Raw genomic sequence first — 13,283 nt, forward strand, 5'->3', positions numbered from 1 at the left:
ATCGTGCAGCCCGCCTCCAGTGGTGTCGCGACAGGCGTGAATGGAGGGACGAATGGAGACTGTCGTCTTCAGCGATGAGAGTCGCTTCTGCCTTGGTGCCAATGATGGTCGTATGCGTGTTTGGCGCCGTGCAGGTGAGCGCCACAATCAGGACTGCATACGACCGAGGCACACAGGGCCATCACCCGGCATCATGGTGTGGGGAGCGATCTCCTACACTGGCCGTACACCACTGGTGATCGTCGAGGGGACACTGAATAGTGCACGGTACATCCAAACCGTCATCGAACCCATCGTTCTACCATTCCTAGACCGGCAAGGGAACTTGCTGTTCCAACAGGACAATGCACGTCCGCATGTATCCCGTGCCACCCAACGTGCTCTAGAAGGTGTAAGTCAACTACCCTGGCCAGCAAGATCTCCGGATCTGTCCCCCATTGAGCATGTTTGGGACTGCATGAAGCGTCGTCTCACGCGGTCTGCACGTCCAGCACGAACGCTGGTCCAACTGAGGCGCCAGGTGGAAATGGCATGGCAAGCCGTTCCACAGGACTACATCCAGCATCTCTTCGATCGTCTCCATGGGAGAATAGCAGCCTGCATTGCTGCGAAAGGTGGATATACACTGTACTAGTGCCGACATTGTGCATGCTCTGTTGCCTGTGTCTATGTGCCTGTGGTTCTGTCAGTGTGATCATGTGATGTATCTGACCCCAGGAATGTGTCAATAAAGTTTCCCCTTCCTGGGACAATGAATTCACGGTGTTCTTATTTCAATTTCCAGGAGTGTACTACTGAAAAATATTACCACTTTGAGCTGCTTGTAAAATTCTATATTTACACAATCAGTGTCGGTCGACTGATCATCATCAGGTTCTTATATACCAATAAGATAATACATAAGTAAAATTATTGGCTGAAACACGAATCTGTTGATTGATGTAAATGTTAACGACAACACACAGGTAAGAAGATGTCACGTACTCACAGCTTCATGTTAGGCGAAATACAAAATCATTATCGTCGAATGATAAAACCGTCAATCAGACACTGAAAATAAAAGTATGCTTATCACTGATGTCCTTTTAATACCACTCCTTACCCCGTCTTTTATTTTCGCCATTGTTTCTTCGGTATACTGATTGAACGCTAGGGGCGAAAAACTGCTTCTCTGTCTTACATGCTTTTTAATCCGAGCAGTTCTTTCTTCCACTTCCTTTCTTATTTTCCCTCTTGATACCCAACATTGTTTATTAGCCGGCTTTCCGTACAACTTACTCCCATTTTTATAAGAATTTCGAACATCTTGCACCGTTTTACAATATTTTTTAGGTCAACAAAACCAATGTACGTCTCTTGATTTTTATTGTCTTGCTTCCGTTATCAAGAGCAGCTTCAGAACTCTCTCCCTACTGCCTGTAACATTCCAGAAACCAGATGTCTTTATATATCAGCTCTTAGATTTTCTTTTCCATTGTTCTGTATATTATTCTTTCTCCCAAATTCAGTGCATGAGCCTTGGAGATATGCGATAGTTCTCGTATTTATCTACTCTCGCTATCTTCTAGTTTGTGTGGAAGATGTTTCTGTCAAAGTCTGATGGTATGCCTCCAGACTCAAAAATTCCACAAACTCCACTGTTCGTTTGGTTACTACCTTTACCAATGATTTTAGAAATTACAAAAGCATGTTATCAATACCTCCCAAACGGCTGTTAAACTGCGACTCTAATGCTGAGTCCCCTACGTCTTCCATATCTACTCCCATTTCTTCTTTTATCACCTCAACAGACAGTTGCTCCCCCTTGTAGAAGCCTTCAGTATAGTCTTTCCGTCTATCCACTCTCTCCTCTTCCTCTCTTAATACTGACGTCTTTGCTATTAATGTCTCCTAAAGTTTCTTTGACCTTCCATATATGTTGAACCACTCCTTACCCCGTCTTTTATTTTCGCCATTGTTTCTTCGGTATGCTGATTGAACGCTAGGGGCGTTTTTTTCTTTTTTTTTTGAGTTCTTCGCATTTTTCCTGCTCCCATTTCGCTTTGGTATCTCTGCACTTTCTGATTATTCGACTCATAGTGATTTATATTGCTGTATTCCTGTGTTTTCCTGAACCTTTTTTGCATTTCTTTCTTTCGTCGAGCAGTTGAAGTATTTCTTCTGTTACCGAAGCTTTCTTCAAAATCACCTTCCTTGTACATATTTTTGTCAGTCCAGTTTTTGTTATTGCCCCTTTTCAAGACGTCTATCCTTCAACTCAACTCTTTTGTGGTCTTCACTATTACAGTATCTGCAGCCTCAGAAAATTTCAAACGCAGCTTCCTCCCACAATACTTCAGTGTCCCACTTCTTTCCACATTGATTCTTCCAGACAATTCTCATAAACTTCTGTCTACTTGTCATCATTAGTAAATAGTGGCTGAGTTAATAACTGCTCCTGGGTACGCCTTGAAGTCCGGTATCTGATATCGTAATCTCTGTCTGACCATGATGTAACGCAGCTGGAATCTTCCCGTGTATCCGGGCCTTAGCAGAGAATATTTTCTCCTCCTTTCATTTTTTTAACGGTGTATTACAGGAAATACAGAGAATAAAATAGTTTCTGTAAAGCTAGTAAATGCTTCTGCGGAAAGATAAACTCTTACACAGTAGTGCTGATCACAATAATGAGTCGTGTAAGGTTGGCTGGCGTATTAATCGTTCATAGTGTTTCAGGCGTCTTCATAATAATCAGTATGTACGTGTGGTAGGGAGGTCGGGACAGAACGAGTTAGCGAAGCGACAACGGAATTATGCTGTTTCCTCGCCTGGAGAACACTGTAACCTATTGTCACAGTATAACATAACTGTCACGACATTCCGTCTCGTTTTTGTTACCCGTTGCACAACAGCACCCCAAGCGGCCAGAAAGCGACACTTCTGAATATGTTATCGGACGAGTGCGAATATTAATGTTTATACTGATTTGTAGCATAGTTTTCACAGCATGGAGCGTATGTAGTGCCTTAAAAATCTACAATAACTAAAAACGACTTCACATCCGTCATTATTCTGTTTCCTAAGGGCTCTGGGAGATAGGAGACCGTAAATTACAGGATAGTTTATTTACGATTCTCTTGTAACATACGGGACATGTATTGAAAAATGTCGTTTTCCTGTAATAACAAAAAATTGCAAGTAAACACTAGAAGACCTGATCTTTTGTAGAAAGACATCGTGTATCTACCCAAGGAAGCAGAGCTTTATTCGCTACACCTTCAGCCAAATCAGTGAATGTGGAACGTAGGAAACCTTTGTGAAACGTAATACATACATTATTTAACGAACCAAATAAGCCACCACAACTGCTGCTGAAGGGAGAACTACACGGACGTGATAAATAAATCGTCAAAAGCAATAAAACTTTTTCCCAACACAGAACATAGTAATCCCACAATTGCTGCTAAATCTGGGTCACAAACGTCAAGAATCTTCAACAAATTCACTTTTGAAGAAAAAGTAAGCACACTTAGAAAAATATTAGTATGTTAGAAATTCCAGTAAAGCGTAAGAATTGGCGAATCATTAGACTCCACAAGATTTTCTTAAATGTCAAGGAAGATGCCTATGTTAATGGAAATGGAAATAAGCGTTTGGCGTCATCGGTCGGGAGGTCCCTCGCGGGGCAGGTCCGGCCGTCTTCGTGCTGGTCTTATTACATTCGACGCCACATTGGGCGACCTGCGCGCCGGATGGGGATGAAATGGTGAAGAAGACAACATCCAGTCCCTGAGCAGAGAAAATCTCCGACCCAGCCGGGAATCGAACCCGGGCCCATAGGACGGCAATCCGTCACGCTGAACACTCAGCTATCGGGGCGGAACCTATGTTAATAAGAACAGACAACAACTGAAGTATACGCCTCTCATGAATGAAATATGTGTGGATATTCTCTTGCTTTCAGCTGAATAAGCTGTAAATACATATTTGAAAGTATTTCTTCATACATAAATTGTAGTTTATATTATTGAATCGGTGTGTTTCGGCTGCTTTTACATGTACTTCACGATAATTCATGTCTACTGGTTATTTACTAACACATGTATCGCAAAATATAATAACTATTTCCTCAATTAAGTAGAAAATAATTAAAAACAATTCGGGAGGACGACGGTTCAATCCCGTCTCCGGCCATCCTGATTTAGGTTTTCCGTGATTTCCCTAAATCGCTTCAGGCAAATGCCGGGATGGTTCCTTTGAAACGGCACGGCCGATTTCCTTCCCCATCCTTTCCTCACCCGAGCTTGCGCTCCATCTCTAATGACCTCGTTGTCGACGGGACGTTAAACACTAACATCATCCTCATCAATTAAAAACAAACATCATCCTTACAAAGCATGTGACTCTCTGCTTTCTCACCGTTTGGAGTTCTAGTGTCGCACCAGCTGGCGAAAGATAACAGCTTAAGTGCCTGAGAGTGTCGTGACTGTATGTATTAGACTGTGTTATTGTAGTGACATGTAACTATGTCTCTGAATGGAATGGAAGGTGCGACAGTCACTTTGCTTGGAGTGCGACTTGCAAGTGAGCGGGTGCCCTTCACGCTACGATTTGTGTTCTTATCAGGCAGGATAAGCCGTTAATTCTTAATTGTACGTCCTCAACTGACATGCTGGCACGTAATCTTAAACTGCACGCCATCCGCTGCACGTTTCTTATATAATACGTTTAAATCCGTGTTATTATGCTAAACAAAAGTTGCTATCCTGAAATGAGCACTTGGGACGCAATGTTCTGCCCCTCAGTTTTTTGATGCAAGTATGTTTCAAACTATACATTTTTTTTCCTTCCTTGATTTTCCAGATGGTGTGAAATTACATTACAAAGACTGACGACCGTAATTGGATATTAAATCAATAGAAATGGCAATTCCAGCCACTTTATCTTCTAAAATGAGAGTTTCAAAAACGTCTAAGGAGTTTAACGTACCCAAATCAATGTTGGAAAGATACATTCGTAAGGCTAAGAATATTTTCAACTATGGAGTTCACAAATCAGATGGGAAAGTTAAAAATGTATTCATTGCAGAACACGAAAATGAGGTGATACCGTATCTGAAGTCAATGGACATAAGACTGCTTAGTCCAACGCTGACACATCCCATTCCCAGACTATTAGCCTATCAGATAGCAGAAAGAAAACGCTTGCCACACGTAGTTGACAAAGAAACTCGTCTAGCTGTGCAGAGCTGGATTGTAGGATTTATTACCAGGCATCATCCTAAGTTGTCTATTTCCAAGCCAGAAAATACATCTAGTGCATGCAGTGGCGGATTTAAAAATTTTGCGCCATTAAGCACACCATATTATATGCGCCAACTCCCCCCCCCCCCCCCCCAAAAAAAAACATGTTTTAAATAATAACTATTGCCCGATCACTTAACAATTGCCGTTTTGGGTGGGAGCGCTGTGAGCTGTTTCTGTGCTCTCCTATTAGTTGTTCTGAAGGACACGTCAGCGATCTAGTCGCGCTCAATCAAAATGTAATATGGTTCCTGTACTGTACTTGGTGTACGGCAGCGGATAAAACAAACTTAAAACTGCATTGTGATAGCAAATTCCTCCGTCGAAAGACAACAGAAACGAACACAAGGAAAATAACTTTTCTTTTATGGCCTAAAAATTCAGCAGAGCGTGTAGGAGACAACGGATTTTTGTTATACATTCACTTTTAATATGTTCTTTTACACAAAACTACTGAAAATGAAAATAAAAAAGTTGTATTACGATCTAAAAATTGAAGGGAACTTGTCATACATCACAAATTAATACGTAGTTTACAGAGATGCGTTCAAAACTAAAATTAAACTGTCGTTTTACGATCTAATAACTTGAATGTGTAGCAGATAAAAAAACACGTTCGATATTAATACATGAATCTATAGGAAAGCGTAAGAAATGAAAATGAAATCGAGATTTCGGTGCACGAATTAACAACTAAATACAGACCAATAAACACAGAACTGGATTTGCTATTACATAATTTTACAGACTAGTGTGGAAAAATCAAATTTGTTTTATAATCTAATAGTTAACGTATAAAGCATTAGGGTCTGTGTAACTAGATGCTGCATAATAAGTGTACACAGTACCTTTAATCCATGTAAGGGCTAAACAGTTTTGTACTGCAGCTACTGCTCTCACCATAGCTCTATCTAACGGTATTAGCAAAGCTTTTACGTATTTATCAACAGAACTGAACTACGTTATTTATTAACACTTTTTCATCTGAACCTACTCCCCGATAACGTATATTTCCGCGGTAGCTATACATTTCAGCACACCCCAAGAATACACATCAGTTATAATATGCTACAGTATCAGTATGACTTGAACGTACAGCGCCGATCGGCCTGGGTCATTCGGGTATTGTTTAGTATTGTCGGATGCCTTCGGTCACATCTGCACGTAAGCAAAGATAAGTTCCGCGTTCTTCCATCGACAATTGTAAAATAAACAGGTCATACGTAGTTTGTAAATCCAATGAATGTGCTCCAAGTTATAATAAAATCACAGTATACTCTTAAATTTTTAAGACTAACATGAATAAATAAACAAACTCACCAGTCAGCAAAGTATGCGTCTGTCTTTGACGGCAGTTCAGACGGTTATCAGTTAGAAGGTCGGCTTCGATGTGAAGAATGGACAAGGCAATCAATCTCTCCTCAGACAACTTAATACTTAGGTACGATTTCAGTCTTTTAAGAGCCGAAAACGAGCGTTCTGCTGAACAATTTTTAAGTGCCATACATAGAAATATTCTAAGAGCAATGTCAAAATTCGGAAACACGGACTGTAATCTCTCTTTTCGTAAAAATTTACTGATTTCGTGTGGTACATCACTACTCTCAGAAGATTTGAAAAGTTCCGCCAAATGTACGCATTCACTACGGAAGGAAAGCTCTAAATCTGTGTCATATGATGCTTGGAGTTTTGCTGCACGTTCAGCAATATCGTCAGATGAACTGTTCTTAAGATCACTAAAAACTGTGAAGGAGTCCAACAGTGTTCTATAGCTTTCCTTCCTCCTCACTAATTCGGCGTACAAGTTGTCGAGTACTGGGAGAAATGTCTCGCCTCCAGATTTTTCAGAGTCTGCTTCTTCGTCATCATGAAGTTCACGTTTTCGTGATTTTTATAGGTGTATTCAAAGTCTATATCAGTCACAATCTCCATGGACTTATTTTCGTAATAGTCGAACATACCACGAATAGATGCAATAAATCCTAAAAGTGATTCATGTAATTCATCTACTATTTTAGTATCAATAATTACACTTTGCAATTTCAGATTTACACTATTAAATCTCTGGAGTATGTCCTTCCAAAGTGTCAGCATGAATTCTGTTTCTAGTCTGCTGAGTTGATACAACAAAGTAGAAGCCTCATTTCGCACAAGTGGTTTTTCAAACGTATTGTTGCCAATATGTGTGAGGTAACTGACAACGTCCTGCCAGTTTTCATGTAGACTTACACACGCTTCCTCTCTTGCTGATCAACGTGTTTTTGATAAACTTTTTAGCGTTTTGCTTCCTGGTTCCATGAAAGAAAGAAGTTTATCCCAGCGCTGTGTAGAAGCAGAGAAAAAATTGTGAAGGATTTGCACTACATTGAAAAATCAACATGCTTCCCGACAACAGCTTGCTGCACTAGTGCCCACTAAATTCAAAGAATGTGCTGCACAAGGCACATAATGTGCTTTCAGATTTCGTTCTTTAATACGTACCTGCAAACCAATGTACGTCCCTTACATATTGCTTGCGTTGTCGTAAGACTGGCCTCTATACATATCTAATATAGTGTAGAATTACATTGTTTTCTTTTTTAGTATATAGTGATAAGAATATTGTAAATTATACCTCTGTGATGCCGAACGAGTAAATAAATAAAAAAACTGGCCTCTATAGTCAGTAATATCAATGTAATTTGTGGAGAGGACTTTCAGTAAGGCCTCAGCTAAGTTTTCGGACTTGTGTCCCGGGTTTGGTAAAAACGGAAGGAAACCGTCAACAGGTTCACCATTCTCGTTAACATATTTTAATATGAAAGATAATTTATCAATATGTGAAATGTCCGCAGTAGAATCTACAATTATAGAGAAATATTTGGCCTGTTTTATTTCACTTGTGATAATTCTTTTTATTCGTTCAGAAAGAAGCTCTATTATTTCATCACAGATTGTTGAACAAAGATAATTTGTATGTCCCTGCCATGGATTTCCATATCAGTTCAATGTGCTCTGCGAGAAAAGAATCAAACTTGGTTATAAGTTCTAGAGACATCATAAATTGACAATTATGTAATGAATGGAATCTTTCAACGTGTCCACGTAGGGGAATTCCACGGTTTGTAAGCTTCTTCACTACTGCAAACACCCTTTTCAACACACTAGGCCAGTACATTTTTTCTGTCTCAACATATGACTTGAAATGATTGTTTATTGTTCCAAGTGACTTTTTTCTTGTTAATAGTAATAACTCAAAATTTGGGTCAAGTGAATTCTCTTGATGAGATAAAATATTAGAAATATTTTTCCAATCTGCAATACCTTTAGTAGCAATCGCGGCCTTACCTCCAAACAATTTACATGGTGCACAGAAAACAGCCCCGGTGCTACAGGAGTATACTAGATAATCACTCAAAGTTGATTCACCATTTAAAAGTTTATGGCAAAATACAATACCTGGTTTTATCGCCTATTGATTTTCTTGAATTAGAAAAATCACCATTACAATTTTGATTAATGCCCCGTTGTAAGAGAATGTCGATTGTTGATTCATTGACACACCACTCTGCAGGATCATCACTAACGAGGTTATTTCTTTTTGTAATGTCTGACTCGACACCTAGTTTTCTGTGAAACTCGAAATCAGAATCAATTTGCTTTTCCTCATTTTTAACGTTTGTTCTTCTGTATGTACTTCTTTATATAACAGCTGCAGTGCCAGAAATATCATCTGTACTATTTGAACTCGAAGACGAACCAGCAACATTTTTTTGCGAAAAATTTATCTGCTCTTCCAAGAGTTTTTAGAACATTAGCTTCTCGTTCTCGCCTTTCCTTCGATAATTTCTGAAATTGCTCTCCCCCCCCCCCCCCCCCCCCTCCCACCCACTTAATTTTGCACATTTGCTTTTTTCACTGTTATTCATGTTAAGGCACTTACAAAATTGTCAACCAACAGTCAAAACAAAACAAAAAAAATTGTAAATGGAAAGAAAGAAAGACTATACCCAGTTCCAATCGTACTAAACCGCACATGGGCACAAAGCTTTTTACTTTAAACACGGCTCACGAGCACAAAGATTTTTCCTTTAAACATGGAGCGATGAACTGACCAATTCGGATTACTCGACGTGAAACTCGAACGACAATGCAGAATAATTCAATTTCATTCTCCCCTGCTTCTCTGTTCTCAGTGATCAGTGGAAGCACACCGGCCGGCAGGAATTCTGGAATTCATCTCGTAAAGAAAACGGGACAGTCCCTTTTTTGGCTTCTGTTTCCCGTGTCGCCGGTATTTAGCTGGGACGCAAATATGTTCTGAATATTCTTGACACTTTTGTATGTCCATTCTTTTAGGATTACGTCTCTGGGACGAGGGCCGTTTACTATTGTGACAAAAAATAAAACCACCTATAGCCGTCCTTATGATTTTATTTTATTTTGTCGCTACCAGTTTCGACGCTTCATTGCGTCATCTTCAGGCTGTTTTGATGCGGGTGACAGTTTATGGTTGGAGTGCTGACACATTATCTGCGTATCCAGTAATGCTGGCAACTGATGGGTTATGCATGGGGATCGTATCAAATTGTACCGCATCAAAACAGCCTGAAGATGACGCAATGAAGCGTCGAAACTGGTAGCAACAAAATAAAATAAAATCATAAGGACGGCTGTAGGTGTTTTTATTTTTTGTCACGATTCTTGACACTGTCTTTCTAATTTAAAAAGCCAATAATTGTTTAAATTTGTTGCATTTAGGTGTGCTGGATCGACTCTTATCCCACTTATTCTTATAACATTTTAGCGGTTTCTGTGGGCCGAGCAGACAGACTACAAAGTTTAAGTAGTCTTGTTGGCAGTTGATGTGGTGTGTTGTCATTTGTGTGAACACTGCTGTTACGTCTATACGCACATCCACTTGTTCCAACATAAAATAAAAGGAACCTCTCCTCAAAGAAAAAAAGCTTAGTTAAGAAGTTTAATATAAAATTTACAATGCCACGTACTATTCGATTCCACAGAGCGGGAATTTTGATGTCGTGCAGGCTGCAGCACAATAAATGCGACAAACGAAAGTTGGTTTCTTCTTCTTTTTTCGCCAAAAAGTAACTAAGTAAATAAATAAATAAAAATTTTAAACTGTTATGAAGTGTATTTCATACATTATTTAATATTCTGCTTATGTTCTTTTCGTAAAAACGTGTGTTTAAAAATGTGAAACATTCCCAGTATCACCATGTTTTCTTAAACGGGTGTCATTAAATCAAAGCTCAGATATTGAATACCACAGAACTTTCACATTAATTACAGTAATGGAGAGTTGACTTGATACTTTCCCATAATTTCTATAAGAAATTTAAGGAGAGTCGGGTTTTACATACTGAGGCCCAGACATGTTATAGTATTTAAGAAATTGATGATTAGTTTAGCACAACTTTTCAGGGGTCCCGGTATTTTCACGGGGAAAATATGGTACGGTTAAGTAGAAGCCGAGAACATTCTCTGAATAATAACGTTTGAAACATTGTATTGTAGACTGCCGTCCTGACAGCTTACTTCAAAATATTTTGAACAATCATGAAGATGATACCAGACAGAAATGCAATGTTAAATTTCCATTTCCAAGCTTGTATTGTCGAATTTCGTTCTTAAGTCTTATTTAAACTAGCAAGTTGTTTAACAATATTAAACATTTTTGTCGTTTGTAAGCGCAGTTATTTTAAAAGGTTAAAATGAGTACAGATGAATAAATGCCGCTCCCTTAAGGTGCCGTCCCTACGCCCGTGCCTAGTGGGCCTGTATGTAAATCCGCCACTGAGTGCATGAATAACGGGATTCAGTAAAGTAACAGTAAAAGAACTTAGTTTTTAGCATTAACAATAATTGTAACTTTTTAAAATGACGTTAAAATATTTTCTTATTGTCAACGGTTTTTTTTTAAGATTCCACATTGCTTAGTATAAATTGTGCATTAAATAACCTTATGTCTTAGTTCAAGATGTTATTCCTAATACTTAGAACGGTTGTGCAACAATTTCACCAACAATTGCCCCGTAGGCAGGGTGGAACGCAACAGTTCTTTGAAAAAACTTAGTAAATACGTAACAATGTTAAGTGATTTTGAACTGAAGTGCGTCAGGTTATATTACAAGATGTTTTTTGATATCTTTAAGAAGTGTTTTCTTGTTGTCCTTTATTTGACAAATATTGTTAAATGTTAGATATCCTGCTCCGCCCCGAATTCCCCTACAAGTGCTACGTATGTGTGTTGCAGCCCCTGGACCGCGACCCACCGGACGGCCGCCCCCTGTGGCGGTTCACGGCGTTCGCGCAAGACGAGGGCGGCGCCGGACTGGTTGGATTCGCCGAGGTGCAGGTGGCGCTCACTGACGTTAACGACAACGCGCCCACCTTCACACAGCCGCTCTACCGCGGCTACGTGGTCGAGAACGCTCCGGCAGGTGTGGAGTTGACCCTTGGGGTGAAAAAGTAGATATTCCGCATTGTTCACTGGGCAAGAACTTAGAGGTGTTGGTTTATTACTGCCATCCTCCAACCTGTATATGAGGTTCGATAAGTAATTAGATCTTCTGAACGCCTATCAAGAGTGATTTTGTAGTCAATTTTTGTCGTTAAAGATGATTATGGTAATCGAGGGAAGTGGATGCGACGCCTAAACCCCACAAACAGCCTTCGAGATTAATGTCCTCATCCAACGCATGGATCATTTACAGTGGAACATATCCACACCATCATTCCTTGCCTACTATCTACACTGCGCAACACGATTAAAGGAGCATTTTTTCGAAACCGTGTACTTGTCTTCCATTTCGACGCAGAGGTTTGAAATTTGACAAAATCTGCCTACAACCTTCCTCTGTAATGCTGCGAAACCGTGGCGCCCTGTGATATGACCCTCGGGCTCGACACATGCGGGAAGAAAGGCCAGAGCTCAGAAGTTCATGCGAGGTGGATTAATGATGTCTCAGTGGCACCATATTTCCCCACAAATCTGCCCAACGCCACGGAGGACATGTCACACGATGGGAGGGTCTTCAGCTCCCTCTTACACACATTTCGTTCCTTCTTTTGATGCCTCTGCGATCGAGGTCAGAACCGCGACACCAAGCGTTGAAATCAAGTGGGTTTCTTCAGGGTGATAAAGGAAAACATTTCTAGCACATCGCCGCTCAGAATCGGCAAGAAAAGGCCCCAGGAGGTCGCGTAAAGGGCGTCAATGAAATCACCCCTTCCCTAGAAGCATTCATTTTCACTCTTTTCGCCGGCCGTTGTGGCCGAGTGGTTCTAGGGGCTTCAGTCTGGAGCCGCGCGACAGCTACGGTCGCCGGTTCGAATCCTGTCTCGGGCATGGATGTATGTGATCTCCTTAGGTTAGTTAGGTTTAAGTAGCTCTAAGTTCTCGGGGACTGATGACCTCAGATGTTAATTCCCATAGTGCTCAGAGCCATTTGAACCATTTTGAATTTCACACTTTTCGCGATCGAAAACGATAGTTTTCAGTGCAGTATGCACCAGGAAGACACCCTTGACAAATTTTGCCTCTGCCGACGCCCCCCTCCACCCCACTCCGGGCTATTTAACTCTATGGGCATCGCGGGGCTCCAACCCCACTGAACGCAATCTCATTCCTTTGGAATGCAGTTTAGCCACACGTTTTGCTTTGATATACAGTGTGGAATCAGTAGGGACAGTTAAAAACCATCCGACCAAAATTCAACGTTATCTGAAGCAGAAAAGGGTTTACGTTTTTTCATCCATCCTTTTTCACGCCGTCCTCTGGCGCGTGTAAGGGAGATGTGATACTGAAATGCTTCTGAATAAAACGGGAAAGGTCTTTCTAAGCCCCCCACCCCCCGGTTCGGCAACGACATTGGTACCGCCTGTGCACTTTAAAAATGCCAACTTACAGAGATACCCATCTACCGATCTCTACCCGCCAGCCAGATAGGCAACTCTTTTGACACCCCTCTGATTTCGTACGCGACCAGGAAACACGAG

General features: G+C 40.6%; 1 protein-coding gene across 1 annotated transcript in view; it reads left to right on the forward strand.

Moving 5' to 3' along the window:
* The window catches only part of LOC124803361 (neural-cadherin-like), a 333,705-nt gene that overhangs the window by 115,492 nt on the left and 204,930 nt on the right, over positions 1-13,283 (forward strand). Inside the window, 1 exon segment of the mRNA XM_047264547.1 lies at positions 11,539-11,725. Within this exon segment, the coding sequence (XP_047120503.1) occupies positions 11,539-11,725 (187 nt within the window).

Source organism: Schistocerca piceifrons, chromosome 6 (genome assembly GCF_021461385.2).
Source record: "Schistocerca piceifrons isolate TAMUIC-IGC-003096 chromosome 6, iqSchPice1.1, whole genome shotgun sequence".
Classification (NCBI taxonomy): Eukaryota; Metazoa; Arthropoda; class Insecta; order Orthoptera; family Acrididae; genus Schistocerca; species Schistocerca piceifrons.